Genomic DNA, 23,509 nt, shown 5'->3' on the forward strand with positions numbered 1-23,509 from the left:
TAAGCTCTTTCCCTTTTTTCAGTCCACAAATGACGACTGTTCAGTTAAAATTGGGGTAGTTGGAGGCTTGCTGTAACTCCTGGAATACCTATGCCTGAGAGTCTTGTCATACCTCCTCTGGCTTCCTGCCTTACAGAATTGGCATTTACTTTGTTGATATACATATCCTGTCTCTGCTTCCTTGGATGTATTATAATTAATTTCACCGAGTGATCTGTGTTTTCAGATCTCTGCCATTGACGTCCAATTTGACCTATTGTGTGTCCACAACTAAAAAGTGTTATTTGCACATTCATCTTGTTTCCAACTGAGATACATACAGTGGAGCAGTGGATTCCAAACTTTTACAGGTCAAGGCACCCTTAGGGTCTCCAAAAAGTTTTCAAGGCACCCCTAAGCCAACATAATTACCAAGTAGTCCCCCGCCTTGCTTACCACTGGCCCTGGCCGAAGCACCCCTGTCAGATCTCAAAGGCACCCCAGGGAGCCGTGGCGCACAGTTTGAGAACCACTGCTCTAGAGTAAGGGCTATATTATTCCGGTTATATCTAATGACTGGTGATGACAGTGATTGGCAAATACAAGGATCCACACAACACATGTATTCTACAAATATATCCAAGGTAAGCAGTCTCTTCATAGTCTGTATTTATTATACTACTAGCAGTGCACAGACTTGTTGTAGCTCAACCAACTTCTGTAAAATAATAGAGAATTTTAATATTTGGAAGTTAATTTTTCCCAAGTCAGGTGAAAGCAGGTAAGTTTTAACATGTTTCTAAATACATTTAAAAATTCCGATCAATACAGATACAAATCAGGAATGTCAACCACCCTCCCTCCCCATCTAACAAGTCCATTATACAGAATGCTTTGTAAACAACCTCCGTTAGCTGAAATAAATTAGAAAGATGGAATAACATGACAATGGTATATGTAGTTAGTAACATATCCTTGTATTACAGATCTCTTAATTATGTATGTAAAAGATGAAATCTGTGTTTTGATGTTTAGCCATGTGCATTTGAATAGTTCCATATGCTGTTCCAGTTAAAAGTGAATGGACCTTATGGGATTATTAAAAACAAAATGTAAAGTACTGTTGCTAGGAGCTATCTTGTTGACGTCAATAGCGCACACATTTCCATTTTTAGGAAGCTTTAGGTATTGGAAAGTGAGAAGAGAAATCAGTGTCTACAGAAGGGCTACCCATTTGATGGTCCATAAGCTAGATAGAGGCTCCATCAAAAAGAAATGAAAAAAAGCTCCTTAGACCAGTGTTGGCTAACCTGTGACACTCCAGGTGTTGTGAAACTACAAGTCCCAGCATAACCTTCCAGCAATAAGCTGCTATATATTGGCAAAGCATGCTGGGACTTGTAGTTTCACAACACCTGGAGTGTCACAGGTTAGCCAACACTGCCTTAGACCATGCAGGATGACTCCACTTTTTTTTTTGTGTAGTGTTTGGGACACACCCACATACTATAGTTGAATCAGAAATGCAATTCTCTTTTTGCAAATTCTTTGACCAGCATGGATCTACAGCATCATGAGTTTACCCAGAGATTGTTGTACAGTAAATGGGTGGATGTAGAACATTATCTTAAACAAGTTGTAGAATTACAGATTTGCTTGTGTTGGACGCATATAGTTGCACTATGTACAAATAATTTTCCTTTGTGTCCCTACAGATCTGAGTGCCATAGGACTTGTAAATACTAAAATAAAGTGCAGAACGGCCACAATCATGAGACTTGTTACAAGACTGATATTCTGTTATTGTTTATTTACACCATAATATGTATAAAATAGTCAGATTCCTACTGATTATCGGAAACATATAACATGGCATCTATCAGATCACCAGTTCTCCTTAGTGCTTTTACAGCCACGTTCCTTTCCACGGATAACTGTGCCATCAGCACCTTAATGTCTCTCACATCTAACCCAGTTTCATCCTCCGCTTCTTCACCAAAAGCCTGAAAGGCTGCCCCATTTGCAACAAAATATGCAATATTCTCTGTAGTGATTAGTTTTCCTCTAGAGATCAGCCTTATGTTTTCTTGGGGAATTCTTAGATGGCGGCACAGACACAGAAAGGTTTCCTCTCCACTTGAATCCTTTGGTATCGTGACTTCAGATTTACCATGTCTAGTTTTAATTTTTATGACAAACTGACTTCTCGTTTCCTGCTTTATTGCGTCCGTTCCACCAGATCCTTCAAAGCCATTTTGAAGAAGGGCTCCCTCCATTATTTCAGTAAGGGCAGTACAGTGGAGTTTGTGTGTAAGCCAGTGCTTGTGCCGACAGTCCGTGGAGCTGTGCACAAAACAGAAATGGTCAGAGACTGGATAAGGAATCAGTCCATAAAAATATATTTATAGGCAATTATTTTACAGATCAGCTACTTAATGTTCTTCATCCCTCTGTAACAAATTCTGACCATCAGTAAATAGTAATGAAATGCACTTAGCATTCATATACAAGCAATAAAGTGGCCTTGTGGAGCAATTATACTGCTTCTGCTTCATCTCCACTGCTCAAAGATCACAACGGACAAACATATTAAGCATTATGTTGTTGTAGATTACTCAGTCACCACTGTTCTGTTTTCCTTTCCCAGAACTGTTTACTGACCACTTCTAGTGTGTTGCAATTATGTTTTCAATTAGGGTTGAAAGAACAACCTGTGTGACTCCAGCCAGATTGGCTATCATCTAGTAACTGATTTAGGTAGGGTTAGCTATTGTGGAATTGGCAGTCTTAAGAATTACTGCCATAGAACCTGTTTCTCTGCTGAATCGATCACTCTACAGTTTCTGTATAGTATATAGAGTTGACAGATCAGTGATTGAAAACTGATCACACATAAAATACACATTCAGTATAGCATCACCGCCATCAGTTCAGATAGATGCTGTCTGTAAGCAACTTTGAGAAACATTTCAAATTGTGTTTCATTTAATTGTACTCAATCCTTTTTGCAAACTCTGTCACAGCCAGTCATTACGTGAATACCCAATGGGCAAGACTGCCCATTGTGTCAAAAAACAAACCAACACCAAAGATCCCAGTAAAAGTGCATGATTCTGTAGTTATAGGCAGAAATCAAACTTTCGGCACACTCCAAGACAGGCAGATGAAAGTTTAAAAAAAAAAAGAAAAAAGCAGATAACACATACTAATGGCTATATGTATCTCAAAGCAAGAATGACTGCTGATCTGATTTAACAAGATTTTGAATTAAGATTTGATTAATTGGATATTTTAAATTCATCCACTTATCTTACAATGAGCCAACTACTGCTCTGGTGGCTCTTTTGTTGGCCCAATGTCCCGGTCTCAGGCTAGTTTCATGCCTTTTTCTCCTTCTATTTAAATCAGACATTCCAAACCTGCAGGACATAACACAACATGCCTCCAATAGTCCCAATTAGGGAGAGGATTCACAGGGTTGCATGCTTGATTGGGCCGATAATGGAAGGGGAACTGGGCAGAGCTTATGTTGTCCCGTATTGCTTTTTAAAATTTTTGTAACCATGTTTTTAGGTACCCATGACCATCTTTTCATAAAACTACTGTGTACTTCCAAATAATAAGGTAATTATCAACAATATGTTTTACAGTTAGGATAGTTTTTATTTAGCAATAAAGTAATTAAGTTGTAGCTTGCAGTAAATAAAATACTTTACATAACTGAATCATGGGTCAACCATGGTGACTCCTATACATAGGATGGAATCACAAGGCAGCAATTAAATGCTGTGCTTTACAAGCAAAAGAACTGCAGTGTCTGCTATAATTCAGCTCTTCACTTGATAAGTTTTGACTTTCTGGTGTACCCCTGCCTTGTGAAATAACTCTTGGTGATGTCACACTGAGCTACAAAATGGCAGCAGTTTGCAGCTCAAGTAATGCATCTACATAGACCATAACGAAGTGGGAAAGGCTGCTTAAAACGATCTGCATTATTTTTGCATTTTAATAACCCTGTGTAATGTCATCAGTTCAGTATGCGTCCATCATTATTGTTTGTGTAATAGTAGTGAGACACAAATGGCAATAAATAAGAGCTAATAAATAACAATACACCTCAGACTTGCCCCATTATGAAAATAGTTGGTATTACGGCCTGGCTGTGCAGTTACCATTTATGCTTGGGGTCAATAATATTAGCACAGCGTTGTCTTATGCTGAGCACCTAATGATTACTTATTATTTGTACATGGATCTGAGTACATGTTTACACATCATAACAGAAAACGTCATATTCCAATATGCTGCCAACAGCAAGTAACCACCACTTTGGATAATACTACATAATATCTGTACTCTCACCAGTACAAGGTTTCCCTGCACCGGGAACATCGCTCCATCTGAGGCCTAGTTACACCGCAGTATTCACAAACACCGGTCATCTCTATAGCAACAACAAGCAGAGTGTAATAGACCTACTTGCACTTTTACCGATTTCCAGTTTTAAATAATTTCTGTTGAAACGTAATCACAGCAATATTATATAGTAAATTCTATAATATACGATAAAGGTCTGCGCTTTACGAAACATTGCCTTACTGTATGGAATCTGCTGCTCACGTTCACATGATCGAATAAACAACAAAGTTAAAGAGAAAACGATCGTGATTATAGTGACATCTAGTGGTTATTTTTGTTACATACATCTGAAAGTGATTAATCTACAAATGGCAGCATTATTTTGTCAGAGTATAAGTATGAAGGGTCTACTAGCATATCTTGCTGAAGCAGCCAACTGCTTTGTGTGTAATATGTTACAATACAGTTATTTCTTACAGACCTATCAGGCTCCGACTCTCTCCTTAGATGTGAGATGTGGATATATCAAAAAGGGACAGGACGAATTATATTTTTTGCCCCCTTAGGAGAATTGTTCTGGCCCACAACCCGCCCCCTGCAGGTGTATGTTTTTTATCGCTAGCTCCTGTTAAAATGTATAGGGGCCTATTTATCAATAATTTTTTTTGCTGTAAATCGGACGTTTTCGGGAAATAGCTGCAAATCTAAGTACCCTGCAATTTTATTATTGGTACATCGCACTTTGCATTTTTTTTCGAAATACATAGCAGTCCACATAGATGTCTATGGGGGACTGCTATGTACCGCAATTTAGCAACTTTCGAAAAAACTTTTACACATGTGGTAATGTACGCCAGCTCAGGCTGGCGTAAATTACCATTTCTGATCATTTTCAGCACTGTTAAGCTCTGCTCTTCGGAGCAGAGCTTTACAGCACATGTGCTGCCTTGTCACATGACCCAGGTCCTTTGGGTCAGTGCTGTTTGGATGCCTGGAGGCAGGACGAACGAAGAAGTCACCCAGGATCGCATTACGAAGATGGAGTGGCAAGTTTTTTTTCACAGGAACAGCGGTTTATTGGAACTGCTGTTCCTATGTTGTTTTTTTAATAAATTGAGAAATAGTTCAATCCTTATCAATGCCATAAGGATTGAAAATTATTTTTCATTTTTTGCGAATATTGATAAATGTGCCCCATATAAAACAAATGCTGTGAAAATGCAATTAAAGACATGACTATTAGAAAATAAAATCCCAAAAAAGTAGCAGGAAAACACATCAAAAGTTATATTACTGATTTAAGTAGTAGATATTGTATATATCATGGCCTGGCGCTGAAAGCAAAAGTGATACAGAAAGCGGATGACAAGGAATATAGGCATTAGGAGAGGTATATGTTCCAGCGACTCTGTGTATACGTAGATGTCAAGTCAGTAATGATGACTGACATGATGTACGAAGGTGACCTTCTCCTGCTGCCAGTGGATCTACCCACTTATGTACTGATTAGGCAATGCACACTCTGAAAGCAAGAAGAAAAAAAAAACTAGCGTACACATGGATAAGTGCAATACCCTTTTTGTCTGCCCTGATGTGTGTACGGATTTGTCTGTCCTGTCTTTAATTAAACAGTAAACTTTTTACTTAGTTTCCTTTGTTACGCAGTGTCTCCACCTTAGTCTGAATACTGTAGGATCTTTGTGTGGTAATGTTCTGGAAATTAGCAACACCACAGGGGGTCTATGGGACCCTCTGCCCCCTACTTAGAACCACAGACACACACAAATAAAATAGTAATACACCAGGCTGGTCTTTAAAAACCACCCCGCCACATTTATTAGTGAGTGTCGCGAGTCGCGGCGGAGCCTCAAGCCGCTGCGACTCACTGTGCCCGCAGGATGCTTCCTGTTTTTGCCAGACTTGTAGCGCCGCGTCCCGCCATTTAGGGCATCCGGGCACGTGCGCAACCTTTAGGATCCTCATTAATTACTCAGCCCCTGAGGCTGATTTACCCCGGGCTGTATTCTGTTTGCTATATGCCAGTCCCTGTATATTAGGCTGGGAGGGCTTAGCCTCCCTGCGGTTACAGTTCCAGTTCTCAGTGCTGTGTACTTACCTGCTCCGGTGCCTTTTTTAACCTGTTTCTATTTGGATTTCCTGTGTATGACCCTTGGCTTTGTTTATTGGACTGGATTGTTGCCCTGACCTTTTGCTTCGGTTCTGGATTCTCCTTGTCTTCTTCCAGCCCTGACACCTTGCCTGACCACGTTACCTACTTCGGACCCAGACCACGGCTTGTTAGATCCTACACCCTACTACTCTGTGCTACGGTACGTTCATACACCTGCACTACTCTGCGCTACGGTACGTTCATACACCTGCATTACTCTGCGCTACGGTACGTTCATACACCTGCACTACTTTGAGTATAAGACCTGGGGGCATCCGAGTACCTGTGAGCATAACGAGCTCTACGGGACAGGCGGCTGCTAAAGGTGAAGACCTCTCCATCTGGTTCTACAGGTTATGATTAGACCGTTAGCCGTAACAGTGAGGTGCGGACTTCTAAAGGTGTTTTGTAATTTTTATAACTTAAAAATATATCTCTTTATTTAAACAATTAAGGGTGACTTTGAATGCAGTAAACACTGTGGGCCTGATTCATTAAGGCACGTATTTGCCGATTTTGAGCGTATTGTACGCAAAATCACTCTGTTCATGGACGTTTCTGCCAATTCCGGGCATGCGCACAGTCCTGTTTCGAGCGCCTGTCAGGGCAAAGGACTCTTACTACAGCCTACCGTTCAGGGAGTGAACCGTGTGGAGAAGGGGCGATTTACCATAGTGAATTTACAGTAGTGGCGTGCCAAACACGAGCGCACGCAGCTACGTCCAATTCAAGCTCTGTGTGATGATTATGTAGTATGCCAAAGGACTGATTGTTATTTTCTGTTGAATTCATGTATGACAATGTGAATATTTTATGTAACCTTGTAATATAATCTCAACGTGTGCTTTGCTAAATGACATGAGTTTGAACCTATGAAAGTGTCATTAATCTTTTGAAATTATCCAGAGATAGATAAGCAGCTCTGAGGAGTTTTTTTGGTATGCAGAGGATGTGGACCTGACCAGCCAAGCTGAACAAGCAGAGGTGAGAAATCAGGTCCTGTGAACATTCCAGAGCCCAGGACATCCACAGCTCACTTCGAAAGCCCTGTGACATCTGGGATATCAATCTGTCCTTATTGACAGCTAAACTCCAAAGTTGGGGGGGGTGAGAGCTATGTGACAATAACGTGTGCATTTTCATGAGGTTATCTATCAAGACTGAAATGTCTCATATTGCTCAATTGTGTTCCCTTTCACACCAGGTTTTAACTAGTAAGTAGTGACTCAGATTTTATTTCCTATTTTATTTTCTGAAACTTATTTGTGCAACATATTGTATGTCTTGCTATTCATTTTTGTAACTAAGCCTTGGAAACATTTTTAAGATTAAATAAACTTTATCTAATGTGTTCTCCTTGATTCTTTGTGAACTTACGAAGCCCAGGGAGGCTCATGCTACATGTGTATGTGATTTAAGTGTGAAAACATTGATAAGTGAGTCTGGTGAATGTAAGAACACCATAATAATAATATTCATTGCTAAGTGACTAAGGTTCACAGGACACACTCACTGCCATCGGACCCTCAGTGTAGTCAATTGGCTCTATACCATTCACAACTGGGACCATATAGGTGTCACGGGCACTAGGAGTCTTGCCCAGGAATTCACCAGATGACTGGGCTTACCAGAGTAGTGAAGTTCACACAACGGTCCTCTGGTAGCAGGGTGACTAGCGGAACATATATCACAGCAGATGGAGAGGGAATGCCAATAAATAATAGGAAAGTCAGTGACTTGCAGCAATCTTGGTCAATGAGTCAACGACTAGCTGATATTGTGGAAAGGCAGATTTGAACACGGAGATCAGGATGGACGTGAGTAGATACGCGAACGTAGTAGGGAAGTCAGTGGTCTGCGTACAGCAAGTTGTACCACTGCTATGGTGAGAAGACTTGTCCAGGTGCAGGTAGGTAGCGGGGAAGTCAGTGGTCTGCGTACAGCAAGTTGTACCACTGCTTATGGTGAGAAGACTTGTCCAGGTGCAGGTAGGTAGCGGGGAAGTCAGTGGTCTGCGTACAGCAAGTTGTACCACTGCTTAATAGGTGAGGATGTGTACAGGTGTCGATGAGTGGAGGCATATAAGGATAATAGGATGCAGACACTGAGAGCACAGAGGAACTTGATCCCAATAGATATGCAGCATATCCAGCAAAGTCTATAACGGTATGTGGCGCTGCTTGGTAGAGACTTGCTCAGCACAGATATGCAGGCCAATAAAGGATAGTCAATCACAATTGTGCATATAACGACTGAGTAGTATGGTTTGTTCCAAACAGATATGCAGCGTAACAATAACAGTCTATAGCGGGTATGGATACCGCTGCTGAGAGGGGAAACTTGTCCTAGCGGATATGCAGAGTAAACGTAGAAAGTCAATAACAGATAGGCATACCGCTATTCAGTAGAACAGTCTGTCCACAGGAAGATTCAGGGACTGCAGAGACGCTGAACGGCAGAGACGAGTGTAGGAACCACAGGTGAGTAGATCCGGTAATCAGAGTCCAACTGAGGACACAGGCAGGAAACAGGAGACTGTAGCAGGTATGGAAACCAGCGATGAGTAGAACAGGAATCAGCAGGAAACTGAAGACACTAGTAGAACACAGGAGACACCTTCAGAGACTCACAGTGAATGAGACTCTAGATCAGGCAATGAGGTAATGAGCACAGGTGCCTTAAATAGGGAGAGTTGCCTGATCAACCAATTAGATTAAAAGCAACAGTCACAGGAGTTCTTGGGTGCTGCGCATGCGCAGTCCATCGGGATGGCGGACGGCCGCGGTTCAAGATAGGTGCCGGCAGGAAGGCTAGGGAGCCACGCACCAGCGTAGAGGCACTCACGGTCCGGTGAGTGACAATAGGATTCCCATAATTTCTAAAAATGGGGAAAATATCTCTCTATTTTAGCATCATGCACCAAGAAAGAATTAAACCCAATCTTAACAGATGATCCACAAGGATTCTCTAATAATGCATCTATCCAGTTGCACTCCATAGATAATTGCACACATTTTCCTGGCTCAGCCAGAGGTAAAACAGTACAGACTAATCTGGTAAAGAAAGACATTCTACGATATTCAAAAAACAGCATCACATTGCATACGTTCTTGCATAACTGGACAATTAGCAATATCATGTCCTGGCATAGCGCACCTAAAACATTTAAGTCCATTATTATCAAGTCTTTTGTGTTGTGGGGACCTTCCTGGGCTCCCTGGCCTGTCTCCAGGCCCAGTACCAACAGTCTCTTCATCATTGGTGCTGGACCAGGTATCGGAGTGGAGAAGAGCCTGCCTTCTGCAGTGACTCCCTTGCTGTGTCCATGCTACAATGTCTGGGCCAGTCCTGTGGAATACAATTGGTAATAATTGGCCTTCCCCACAACCAGATCTAGGATAGCACTCAGCCCCTCCTGAAATTAACTCCTTACAAGCTTTTTGAGCCAGACCTAGTTTCCAGCTGCTCAGGACTTCCTGTAGAGAATTGGGGGGGGAGAATGAATGTAGCTACAGCCCCCTCACCTGTATCCTGGAACTGGACCCTAGCTGATCCTTACTGATTAACCCACTTGGCTTCACTTTAAGAACAATGTAGAACAGCCTCACTACAATATATATATAACTAGGGATGTGCACCGGCGACTTTTGAGGTCTCGTGTTTTGTGTTTTGGATCCGGATTTTCGTTATTTTTGGGGTTCGGATTTGTCTCGCAAAACACTTGACGAAAGGTCTCGGTTCGGATTTAAGGTTTTGGATTCGGATTTTTTTTGAAAAAAACATAAAAAGTTTAAAAATCAAGTTTTGGGGCTTATTTTCACTCCTACGCTATTATTAACCTCAATAACATTCAATAACAAGCATTTCCACTAATTTACAGTGTATTCTGAACACCTCACAATATAGTTATTAGTCCAAAACGTTGCAACAAGGTATCTTTCTGGACTGCGTAGAGGAGTGGGTCACCACAATATATATTAAAAACCCTGAACTTTTATGATTCGCACCAATAAATGTACCTGGACTGCGTAGAGGAGTGGGTCACCACAATATATATTAAAAACCCTGAACTTTTATGATTCGCACCAATAAATGTACCTGGACTGCCTAGAGGAGTGGGTCACCACAATATATATAATAAGAAAACCATCAACTTGTATGATTCGCACCAATAAATGTACCTGGACTGCGTAGAGGAGTGGGTCACCACAATATATATTAAAAACCCTGAACTTTTATGAATCGCACCAATAAATGTACCTGGACTGCGTAGAGGAGTGGGTCACCACAATATATTAAAAACCCTGAACTTTTATGAATCGCACCAATAAATGTACCTGGACTGCATAGAGGAGTGGGTCACCACAATATATTAAAAACCCTGAACTTTTATGAATCGCACCAATAAATGTACCTGGACTGCGTAGAGGAGTGGGTCACCACAATATATTAAAAACCCTGAACTTTTATGAATCGCACCAATAAATGTACCTGGACTGCGTAGAGGAGTGGGTCACCACAATATATTAAAAACCCTGAACTTTTATGAATCGCACCAATAAATGTACCTGGACTGCGTAGAGGAGTGGGTCACCACAATATATTAAAAACCCTGAACTTTTATGAATCGCACCAATAAATGTACCTGGACTGCGTAGAGGAGTGGGTCACCACAATATATTAAAAACCCTGAACTTTTATGAATCGCACCAATAAATGTACCTGGACTGCGTAGAGGAGTGGGTCACCACAATATATATTAAAAACCCTGAACTTTTATGAATCGCACCAATAAATGTACCTGGACTGCGTAGAGGAGTGGGTCACCACAATATATATTAAAAACCCTGAACTTTTATGAATCGCACCAATAAATGTACCTGGACTGCGTAGAGGAGTGGGTCACCACAATATATATTAAAAACCCTGAACTTTTATGATTCGCACCAATAAATGTACCTGGACTGCCTAGAGGAGTGGGTCACCACAATATATATAATAAGAAAACCATCAACTTGTATGATTCGCACCAATAAATGTACCTGGACTGCGTAGAGGAGTGGGTCACCACAATATATATTAAAAACCCTGAACTTTTATGATTCGCACCAATAAATGTACCTGGACTGCCTAGAGGAGTGGGTCACCACAATATATATAATAAGAAAACCATCAACTTGTATGATTCGCACCAATAAATGTACCTGGACTGCGTAGAGGAGTGGGTCACCACAATATATATTAAAAACCCTGAACTTTTATGAATCGCACCAATAAATGTACCTGGACTGCGTAGAGTGGGTCACCACAATATATTAAAAACCCTGAACTTTTATGAATCGCACCAATAAATGTACCTGGACTGCGTAGAGGAGTGGGTCACCACAATATATTAAAAACCCTGAACTTTTATGAATCGCACCAATAAATGTACCTGGACTGCGTAGAGGAGTGGGTCACCACAATATATTAAAAACCCTGAACTTTTATGAATCGCACCAATAAATGTACCTGGACTGCGTAGAGGAGTGGGTCACCACAATATATATTAAAAACCCTGAACTTTTATGAATCGCACCAATAAATGTACCTGGACTGCGTAGAGGAGTGGGTCACCACAATATATATTAAAAACCCTGAACTTTTATGAATCGCACCAATAAATGTACCTGGACTGCGTAGAGGAGTGGGTCACCACAATATATATTAAAAACCCTGAACTTTTATGATTCGCACCAATAAATGTACCTGGACTGCCTAGAGGAGTGGGTCACCACAATATATATAATAAGAAAACCATCAACTTGTATGATTCGCACCAATAAATGTACCTGGACTGCGTAGAGGAGTGGGCACTGGGCACCACAATAAAATATATAAAAAACCTTCAACAGGTCTGCATTACACTACACATACGGCTGCTCCTCCATCCTCTCCATCATATACATGTTGGAGTTTTAGCGTGTGACAACCTCTTGTTTTTGATAATGTCAGTGCATTTTGAATATTTTTCAATTTGCCCCACACCACTGAATGTACTTTATCTATGATACGCATCTATCTATCTTGACTGCGTAGTGTGGTGGCCCCGGTACACAATTTGGTACCGAGGCCACAATATAATTAAAAAACCCTCCACGTGTCAGAATTCCACCAAACAAGTATCTGGACTGCGTAGTGGGGTGGCCCCGGTACCCAATTTGATACCGGGGCCACAATAAAATAAATACACCCTCAACTGGTCTGAATTCCACCAAACAAGTATCTGGACTGCGTAGTGGGGTGGCCCCGGTACCCATTTTGATACCGGGGCCACAATAAAATAAATACACCCTCAACTGGTCTGAATTCCACCAAACAAGTATCTGGACTGCGTAGTGGGGTGGCCCCGGTACCCATTTTGATACCGGGGCCACAATAAAATAAATACACCCTCAACTGGTCTGAATTCCACCAAACAAGTATCTGGACTGCGTAGTGGGGTGGCCCCGGTACCCAATTTGATACCGGGGCCACAATAAAATAAATACACCCTCAACTGGTCTGAATTCCACCAAACAAGTATCTGGACTGCGTAGTGGGGTGGCCCCGGTACCCAATTTGATACCGGGGCCACATTACCTCCTCCAATTTCCAAGTGTAGTGTTTATAACATCTTAACACTACACTAATTCTAGCACGTCAAAACCTCTTGTTTTAAATAATGACAGGGCATTTAACTTTTGATTTAATTTATTGAATTTGTTGGCATTTTCTTTTACTTTTTGAACATGGCAAACGACTGTTGAATGGTCACATAATGCCAAAAAAAAGTTGCAAGATGGAATTGTCTTTGGGCCCTCCCACCCACCCTTATGTTGTTGAAATAGGACATGCACACTTTAACAAACCAATCATTTCAGCGACAGGGCCTACCAAACAACTGTGGCTGAAATGATTGGTTTGTTTGGGCCCCCACACCAATAAAACAATTCATCTCTCCCTGTACAAACTAAACAGGCTCTACTGAGGAAAGATGTCGTCCTTATCCTCAACCTCTGATTCCTCTCCCCCTACAGTGTGTACTTCCTCCTCCTCACACATTATCAATTCGTCCCCGCTGGACTCCACAACCACAGTCCCTCTGTACTGTCTGGAGGGCAGTGCTGTACTTCATTGAGGAATTGATTATTCATTTTTATAAACATCATTTTTTCAACGTTGTGAGGAAGCAACCTCCTTCGCCGCTCACTGACCAGGTTCCCCGCTGCACTAAAAACTCTTTCCGAGTACACACTGGAGGGGGGACAACTCAGTTAAAAAATAGAGCCAGTTTGTACAGGGGCTTCCAAACTGCCTTTTGGAGTTCTACCACGTCACTACCTCTAGTTAATTTAGATTGCAAGGCTTGTAAATATAAATACTTTGAAGATAAAAAAAAGCAGGCTGCACAGACTGTGGAGCTAGAAAGTGAAATTAAATGGACCACGTTACTTTGGTGGCTATCTATGCCCCCGCCCTACACTTGTAGTTGAATATAAATAAAGCAGCCTGCATAGACTGTAGAACTAGCAATTCAAATATACAAAGAAATGGACAAAGGCAGTTTGGTATCTGTCTGCATCAGATCCCCTCTCCACTAGGAGTAAAACAGAAAACTTTTCAGCCGTTATATAATCTAGAATATAAATAGAAATTGAGAAATGCAATTTGGTATCTGTCTGCATCATAATCATCAACATCCTCAGCGCCAGCTACATCAATATCCTCCTCCCAGTGTACAACATTCACACCTTCATTAGCCAAATCTGTAACTGGACTGTGGGTGATCCTTCCAGCATATGCAGAGGGCGTGCTGCAAATGCTGGATGAAGTCACCTCTTCCCGTACAGTGATGGGAAGGTCAGGGTTCACAACCAACAACACCCTTGGACTCGCCTTGGGGATTTGTGATGTCATCTGTTTAGAAGGCAGAGTTCTTTGCTGTTTTGTTGTTGTTGCTGACAGCATAACTCTCTTAAATTTTTTGTAGGGGGGGGGAGGAGGGCTTAGATCCTTGGGTGAAGCTGGACCACTAGTCATGAACACGGGACAGGGCCTAAGCCGTTCCTTGCCACTACTTGTCGTAATTGGCATATTGCCAACTTTACGTTTCTCCTCAGATGATTTTAAGTTTCTTTTTTTGCTGTTTTTTGAGAACTTGGGCTTTTTGGATTTTACATGCCCTGTACTAGGAGATTGGGCATCCTGCTTGCCAGACGACGTTGATGGCATTTCATCGTCTATGTCACTAGTGGCAGCAGCTTCAGCATTAGGAGGAAGTGGGTCTTGATCTTTCCCTACTTTATCCTCCAAATTTTTGGTCTCCATTATATGTAGCACAAGATACTGCAGAATGTGTGAACTTGGTAATATTGCAGTACCAATGGACTTATACTGCTGGATTGGTTTTGCAAATTTGGTTATAATTATATATTTTTTTTTTAATTTTTTATTTTTTATTTTTTTTTACTTTTTTTTTATTTTTTAAAAACTTGGGAATAATGGGGAAATAACTATGCCCTTAGAAGCACAGAGCACAGGACACAGCACCACTGGACTGAACAGGACACGGCACAGGACCCAGCAGCACTACGGACCTCAGCAGGACAGAGCACAGGACACAGCACCACTGGACTGATACTGCAGAATGTGTGAACTTTGTAATATTGCAGTACCACTGGACTTTTACTGCTGAATGTGTGAACTTGGTAATATTGCAGTACCAATGGGCTTATACTGCAGGATTGGTTGTGCAAATTTTGTGGTAATTAAAAAAAATTAAATTAGTTTTTGGTATTTTTTTAAATAACTTTTTTTTATTTTTTTAAACACAGGGGAATATTGGGGAAATAACTATGCCCTTAGAAGCACAGAGCACAGGACACAGCACCACTGGACTGAACAGGACACAGCACAGGACCCAGCAGCACCACTGACCTCAGAAGGACAGAGCACAGCACACAGCACCACTGGACTGATACTGCAGAACACAGCACAGCACAGCACAGAACTAAACAGCACAGCACAGAACTAAACAGCACAGCGCGAGATCTACCAGGACAGAGGACCACCTAACACACCCTCCCTCTACCCTGATCAATGCCCGAGTGAAGATGGCGGCGACTAGCGGGGAATTTATAGGATCCGAGTATCGCGAGATCCGACAACGGGATTATGAGTCAGAGCCTCAGTTTCAGATTTGAATTTGGCGCCAATACCCGGATCTGTCTCGGATCCGACTCGGATCGGCAACGTTCGGGTGGGCTCGGATTTCATAAATCCGAGTGCGCTCATCCCTATATATAACAATGAGTAACATATTGTGAAAAAGTTTGCTATATAGACATGACCCCACTGTCCCCTTAACCACATGTAATTAGACACTGCAATTGTACTCTGGTGAGCTGGGGAACATTAACATGGCTATAAAAAGTACATCTTGTTATGCTCCATATTTTGTGAGAAATAAGGGACAGGCAAGTTAAGGTAATATCAAACTCGTTTTGTTACACCAGATATTTCTGAAGTGCGCAGATTTAAGGATTATGAATCTGCACTGGTTTCCAAAAAGGAGGGTCTGGTCCTCTAAGCTGTAAGTTTTCACATTTGTGTAGACCAAACCCAACTTGGACTTGCCTTAATTATGTGGCCCTGCAACTCCCAGCACATGTCACACTGTAAAAAGTCTCTGCAGAGTATCAATCTTTAACTGCTGCCGAAGGGTTTTGCAAACACCTTTAGTCTCTTTTGCTATTCAACCACAGAAATATCCACTTGACAATGAAAAAGTTTAAGTACTCTTAAATCTTTCTGTTTTTTAGTTGCTGATATCCACATAACATGCACAGACATTTAAATGCAAGTCTTTCTCCACTACATCAGTCACTTAAAATTCTCCAAGCACACACAGACCTGCTTCCTGGAGGTTTCTCAAAGCTGCTGCTTTTAATATGTGCAGATCTCATGCTCACATGCTCCACCAAGTTGTAACCGGGTTAGGGGAACAGGTGCCATCTCCTGGGGTAGATGGTAGTGTACAGCAGCAGAGAAGTCACACATGTTCAAGGTTTTGGTACAAATTGCCTACAAGTTTTCTTTAAGCAGAAAAAAAAATGAAGAAAACTTCAAAGCACACACCTTGCCTGCCTGGCACTAACTAAAGACATACTGAGAAAAATCCCCCAGCACACTGCTGTTAGCCAGTAACAAAGCTGCTATTTCTACTTGTACATAAAAATGCAGAATTCTTAGTTATACACATTTGAAAATGCATGCACTAACTTAACACATGTGGTTCCTGACTATCAAACTAAACAAAAACATAATAAGTTCCAGCACATATAGTGTACTCACAACCAATATTAGCATCTCTTATTATAAGGCTTTAGAGATTCTGCAGTTCCTTTCCCCAGGGAGAGCAGAGACTGAGACTGATCTGACATCCTGGACTGGGCCTTGTTTAAAGGAGCCCACCCTTCTATCTCCATTTACACCTCAGGAACCCTTACCAGCTTTTCCCTAAAGCTGAACACACACTTTTGGGAAGCTCCTTCCAACACAAAATAATCTCCCTAGGATTTTTAAAACATGTAGGACAGAAAACTGGGACAAACATATCTGCCTAAAAACACGACTCCAGTGTTTTTGTCACAGTACATATAGACACGTTTTAAAAATGAATTTAATTGAGTAAAAACACTAACCAAATCCCCTTCTTCACGATGTTAATATAAAATTACATTTCGCTTTGTTCTTCAACAACATCTTATGAGAAATTCTCATGTAAATTTATTCTTAAGTGAGTGGAGTGATTCTTGAGGTGTATCAATACAGTCATGGCCAGGCGCGGGCCGACGGTAGTCAGCCCGGGGGGCACACGCCGCACAGGCGTCCGCATCACTTGACACGTGATGTGGCCGCGTCATCAATGATCAAGTCATCATGGTTTTCACAAAGTTTGCAGCTTTAGTGTTTTTAGACCTTTTTGGCAGATGTTGCTATGGTATATTGAAGTAAAATTACAAGCATTTCATAAGTGTCAAAGGCTTTTATTGACAATTACACTAAGTTTATGCAAAGAGTCAATATTTGCAGTGTTGACCCTTCTTTTTGAAGACCTCTGCAAGTCGCCCTGCAATGCTGTCAATCAACTTCTGGGCCACATACCATTATTGCCTAATGAATGCTTAGAGTTTGTCAGAATTTGTAGGTTTTTGTTTGTCCACTTACCTCTTGAGAATTGACAAGTTCTCAATGGGATTAAGATCTGGGGAGTTTCCTGGCCATGGGCCCAAAATATCAATGTTTTGATCCCTGAGCCACTTAGTTATCACTTTTGCCTTATGGCAAGGTGCTCCATCATGCTGGAAAAGGCATTGCTCTTCACCAAACTGTTCTTGGATGGTTGGGAGAAGTTGCTCTTGAAGGATGTTTTGGTACCATTCTTTATTCATGGCTGTGTTCATAGGCAAAATTGTGAGTGAGCCCACTCCCTTGGCTGAGAAGCAACCCCACACATGAATGGTCCCAGGATGCTTTACTGTTGGCATGACACATGATGGTAGCGTTCACCTTTCCTTCTCCGGACAAGCATTTTTCCAGATGCCCCAAACAATCTGAAAGGGATTCATCAGAGAAAATTACTTTACCCCAGACCTCAGCAGTCCAACCCCTGTACCCTTTGCTGAATATCAGTTTGTCCCTGATGTTTTCCTGTAGAGAAGTGGCTTTGTGGCTTTTTTTTCTGGCCTTCTTGACACCAGGCCATCATCCACAAGTCTTTGCCTCACTGTGCGTGCAGATGTACTCACACCTGCCTGATGTCATTCCTGACCAAGCTCTGAACTTGTGGTGTCCCGATCCCACAGCTGAATCAACTTTATGAGATTGTCCTGGCGCTGCCGGACGTTCTTGGGCACCCTGAAGCCTTCTTCATGACTATTGAACCTCACCTTGAAGTTCTTGATGATCCGAAAAATGGTTGCCTGTGAAGCCCTTTTTGTGCAAAGCAATAATGACTGCACGTATTTCCTTGCAGATAACCATGGTTAACAGAGGAAGAACAATGATTTCAAGCACCATTCTTCTTTTAATGCTTTCAGTCTGTTATTCCAACTCAATCCTAGTATCCTTTGGTCCTTCTCTCCTGCTTGATTTCTGACCCAGACCGTTCTACTATTCCTGTTCCACACTACCATACTGATGACTAACTTGGAGAACTGTGACCTGCACACCTCACACAGCCAAGTCCATATCCTGACGAATACCGGGGGTGGGTTAGATTCCGCATCTCCTTGCTTAGTTGTGTCAATACCAGTCGGTAGCACCTCCTGCAGTCCTACCGTGACAATCTGATCATTCTTCATGACATTCTAGAGTATATACAAATTGCAATACATTTCTTTGCAGAAGTAGATTTGACAACGTTGAATAATCTTGTTAATGTTGGCACTAAATCAACCTGAAAAAAGTGAAGTTATTAGTATCGTCATATGTAAGGGGCCTAACCTTTTATTAATGCCTTAAATCACCCACTTTTCCTCCTCTTCAGTCCAGGAGCCACAAAGTGATTCTGTTGATTCAGGGGTAATTGAAGTTTGCTGTAGGTGCTCTAAAAAGTAGTTAAAGTTATTTTGATGCATCTCCACATTGCATGAGTAGATGAGTAGGGCAGGAGAGAGAGAGGCTAGCAAGGGAATTAAAAACTTGAACTGGGGAGAAAACCAAAAAAGTTCCCATGTGTAAACTAGAAATGTTGACACTAAGGGAATGTGCCTTCGCTTTCTGTGTGGTCACTTTTTTGGAATAATGTGTTTGACATACTACACCATGATAGGATGTATGTGTTTGTAAGTCTGTTTTATAGAAAGAAACAATGACCAGGTATATGAATAAGAACCTCCCAGTTGAACGGTACTTTACCAATAGAGAAGATTTACCATCCCTGTGTGCCTGAAGGGAGCGCCTGATGTATGTATAACAATATTTACAAAGTTTCCAGTTTGTTAGAGTGTTGGAGATATCTCTGTATATATACACACTCTGCAGCATAAGTATGCATTTTGTATCCAGGTTAAACAATCTGGGGTCTTCTTTAATCTTTCCAGATTCTTTATCAGACATAGATTCTAATTCTCCTAGAGAGCTAAATGATCCACAAGTACATGGATTATCCCTTTTTATATTGTTCTTGAACCAGAGTTTCCTGCATTGACCATCATTTGGGGAAAAAAAAAATGTTGAAACGGTGTTGGAGAAGGGCTCTGGATTCATTTGTGCAGCACCGAGAGTGCCAAATATTTCTGAAGCCTGTGGTCAGGAACTGAACCACAAGGGCAATTCTTCAATAAATGACAGGTCTTGAAACCAGAACCCAGCAGAGATATGTATGTCCTTGTCTGACCTTTTATGCTGATCAGCAGCGTCCAGGTGTGCCGATACAGGGGAAGGGTATAAAACACCAGAGCCTGGGCATGCATGGGGCCCAATACTCTGCAAAATCCTATTCTTTATTTATTTTTTTATCTTTAATTTTTAAGATTGAGAGGAGCTGGAAAGTGTCACCAGTCATTGGAGCTGATCCTGATGATCAGACTGTGTTTTCCTTCTGTTCCCCATCCATTCCGTGAATGACGAGTGACAGCGGACACCAATAGGCTCCAGTTAGCTTTTAGATATTTCTGTAGATGGGTGATCCTATAAGGGTGTCCTTAGTGCTTGTGGTGGCTGATGCTTCTTAAAATTATCAACGCCAGCGATTTCACCACATGCGGCCTATGCTTGGATCTAGGGATACTGTTCCTGCGCACTGGGGAGCCACACAGGGGTCTCAATTACTGCCCATACACAACATCAAGAGGGGACACAAGCCTTAAAGGATGCTAAGCCTCTAGGGGAGAGCTGATGAGGGCAAGAGTATGAGCCATGCATGCCACAGGCCTCAGCACCGCAAGCTTTACAAGAAGGCAGGGAAAAGGTTTTTCTTTGCCCCAAAAGTTAACCAGGTGCTGGGCAAATTCAAAGTAATAAGATTAAAACTCAGTTTTAATCCTCTCTAATATTTCATTACTAATTTATGGGAAACAACAAGAGTCCCTTTAAACTGTATATACACGTAAGAAAATCAATTCCTGAAAATACAGGATGTACTAAAAATTACCTTGAACTGTGTATGAAGTAGAGATGCTCAGGCTCGGTTCCCCGAGAGCCGTACACACCCGAACTTAACAGTACTAGCCGAGCCGGCTCGGTACTTTCACACGCCCACGGAATTGAAAACGAGGCAAAATGTCATTGTTACGTCATCAGATCTCGCGAGTTTTGGATTCTATAAGTACCGCCCTCCAAGGCGATCCAGCCCCATTTCAAGAGGGACACAGAAGGGGTATCACAGTTCTTGGCAGTCTCTAGTGCAGTTGGGCAGCGTCATAGGTAGAAAAGAAAGAGGAGGGGTAGCAGTGTTCTTCAAAGTCTCCAGTGACATTCAGGAGAGCTCCATTGATAATTGTCATTGCTGAAATAGAAATAATAGGGCTGGCAGGCTTGGTCTTCTAAATCTGCAGTCTTTGTTTGAAAGTGTATAAAAATAATATTGTGATCTGTGAGGTGGTCAAAATTGACTGCAAATGACTTGAAATTAGTGTTATTGAGGTTAATAATAATGTAGGGAGAAAAAAAAAAAGCAAAAATATGTGATTTTAGAAAAAAAAAATTGAGTTCAATCAATGACATTAAGGGGGGTATTCAATTGTTAGCGTTAACGGGAAAAAACGAGCACTCAAAAAATATTACCGTTTATACGGTAATATTGCGCGTGAAAAGCGTTAATACGGTAGTTTACTCGCGGAATTTCAGCTCGCCGGCTGCAATTTCGCGAGTAATTACCGTATTAACGCTAAGATTTTTTGAGCGCTCGTTTTTCCCCGTTAACGCTAACAATTGAATACCCCCCTAAGAGGACTACAGGGAAGAAAGGCTTACTTGCAAACTGAAGAGAAGCTATCATATGTACTTTCTAGTACTTATTTTACAGTGAAAAATTAACAGAACCTGTTACCAATGTGGGTTAAGTTCATTATGGTAATGCAGTTAATCAATTTACTATCCTGAAAGAAGTCATTGGTTCCCAGAGAAATTATAGAAAAAAACAGTGGTTCAGGTCTAAGTATTGCTACCTCCACCAGTTATCGGTACTCTTCATCTCATTCATCATGTCAAACGTATACAATGCATTAATTTACAAAACTCATTTAATTTTAGTTCTTATTTAATCCTTCTTTTTGTTATCAAACATTCTAACTGAAATGGCACTGATTAGATGTAATTATTTAAGCTGTTTATGTTATTTTTGAGCATAGAACTACAGCAAATATATCTAGGTGCAACAATGAAGTACACCACTAGGAATGCTGTGAACCTTTATTTATTAAATGTAAATTGGCTGAGGCGCAACGCAAAATCCTCTTTGCTGGTACTGAACTTCTAAATTTGTGCACACGCGCCTAGATTGCTGCCAAGGCTCTTGCGTTTATGAATTAAGATGGCGGCATCTGCAGAATTTTGGTTCATAAAAGAAGTTGGGTGATACAAGGGTATTCCTTGTTATGTAGAGATTAGGCGCACCAGCGTCCTTAATTTTGTGGAGCAGTGCAAAGAGCACAAGATTATTGAAATGAAATAAAGGAGAGGGGGCACATTTGTTGGTGGAAGCACAGTCTTGCCCTAAACTGTTAATCGGAATGGTTTTGCGCTATTTCTAAACTTAAAATACATACAATAAAAGGCAGTTCCCTCATTCCAATGATAAATTTCTTCCAGTGATATAGGAATAAATAAAGACAGAAAGGTTTCTTTTAATGAAAGGGGTGGTTCTAAAGTGTTAGGATGTTGGACTTGTAATGCGACGCTTATACTTCTGCACAGTGCACCGCCTCAGACTTTCTTACAGCCCGCAAACCTAGGAGAACTTCTAGAGTTTGTGTCCGTTTCTCCTGAGAGCAGAGAGTACGCTTACACCGTAAACCCAAGGTGATCAGAGAAGAGCCTTCAGTGTGTTTCGTAAATGATGTCCACCTCCATCGCAGATGATGAATTTAGCTACAGAAACAAGTTTCCAATCACGGATGACAGCTCACAGCAATGTGCACACATTTGTTTTGAGAAGAAAAGTGGGGGGAAAAAAAGAAAAGCAAAAAAAAAAATTTGGCATATATTGTTTTAATTACATTGTGATTTACATGGTGCATTTTCCTAAAAAGAAAATATTTTATTTTACACCGAGCCCTTTTGGTAGTCAAAAAGCAGCGTTTACTTTCAAAACATAAAAAAATACAGAGTCCCTTTTTTCAAGGCATAGGGTTACAATTTACATAGAACATTAAGACATTTTAACATCTATTCATTGGCTTAAATTTGTTCACAGTTAAAAACAAACAAGACATTTGTGACAGAACAGGAGACATGTGTGTTACTACTGCACACTCTGGGGCATCTCGCTCCATGCCTTCGCCTTCTTCTTGGCCAGGGAAAACCATGGTGGTTCATCTGGATTTTGTGGTTGAGAAGAGCGCATGCTTCCCCCAGGTTCCACCCGTGCCTCCTCTGGTACAACTGTAACCAACAAGAGTTCAGTAGCAATAGATAGAAATGTCTGGTGCACATCTATAAAACAGTCATATAAAAGATAACATTTCCAGCAAATGTTTTATATTTCATAGCAGCGGTAATGGTCAGAATATTGCTGTAACAGAGTGTAAATGCCACTACCCTAAAGCAATATCTTTCCACGCTGTCAGTGACGAAAGCCCCAAGATATAAATAGACCTGACGGCTGTCAGATTTCATTATGCGATGGAACTTCCTTCAGTAAGAAAGTAGTTTAGCATCGTTCTCCTGAATTTAATTTTTTGGCTAAGCATGTTCCGGCGGATTATTTCTGGGAACAAGTTGCAAGACCAATTTTTTTTTTATCTCTTCTCTTTA

The 23,509-nt window shown here is 41.2% G+C and overlaps 1 protein-coding gene and 1 long non-coding RNA gene across 7 annotated transcripts in view; both read right to left on the reverse strand.

Annotated features, from left to right (window-relative positions):
* Positions 1-1,772: 1,772 nt before the first annotated feature.
* LOC142101581 (uncharacterized) lies at positions 1,773-4,632 on the reverse strand. Its single transcript, XR_012679051.1, has 2 exons — positions 4,579-4,632; positions 1,773-2,322 (listed from the first exon to the last, which is right to left on the reverse strand). It is a non-coding gene; the product is annotated as an uncharacterized LOC142101581 (long non-coding RNA).
* Positions 4,633-22,726: 18,094 nt separating this feature from the next.
* Positions 22,727-23,509, reverse strand: part of KIAA1210 (KIAA1210 ortholog) — a 99,312-nt gene continuing 98,529 nt past the window's right edge. For all 6 annotated transcript variants that reach the window (XM_075184282.1, XM_075184278.1, XM_075184279.1 and 3 more), the window contains one exon: positions 22,727-23,137. In XM_075184282.1, coding sequence (XP_075040383.1) covers positions 22,998-23,137 — 140 coding nt within the window. In that variant the 3' untranslated portion in view covers positions 22,727-22,997. The remainder of the gene's footprint in view (positions 23,138-23,509) is intronic.

The sequence above is a fragment of the Mixophyes fleayi genome, chromosome 9 (assembly GCF_038048845.1).
Source record: "Mixophyes fleayi isolate aMixFle1 chromosome 9, aMixFle1.hap1, whole genome shotgun sequence".
In the NCBI taxonomy this organism is placed as follows: domain Eukaryota; kingdom Metazoa; phylum Chordata; class Amphibia; order Anura; family Limnodynastidae; genus Mixophyes; species Mixophyes fleayi.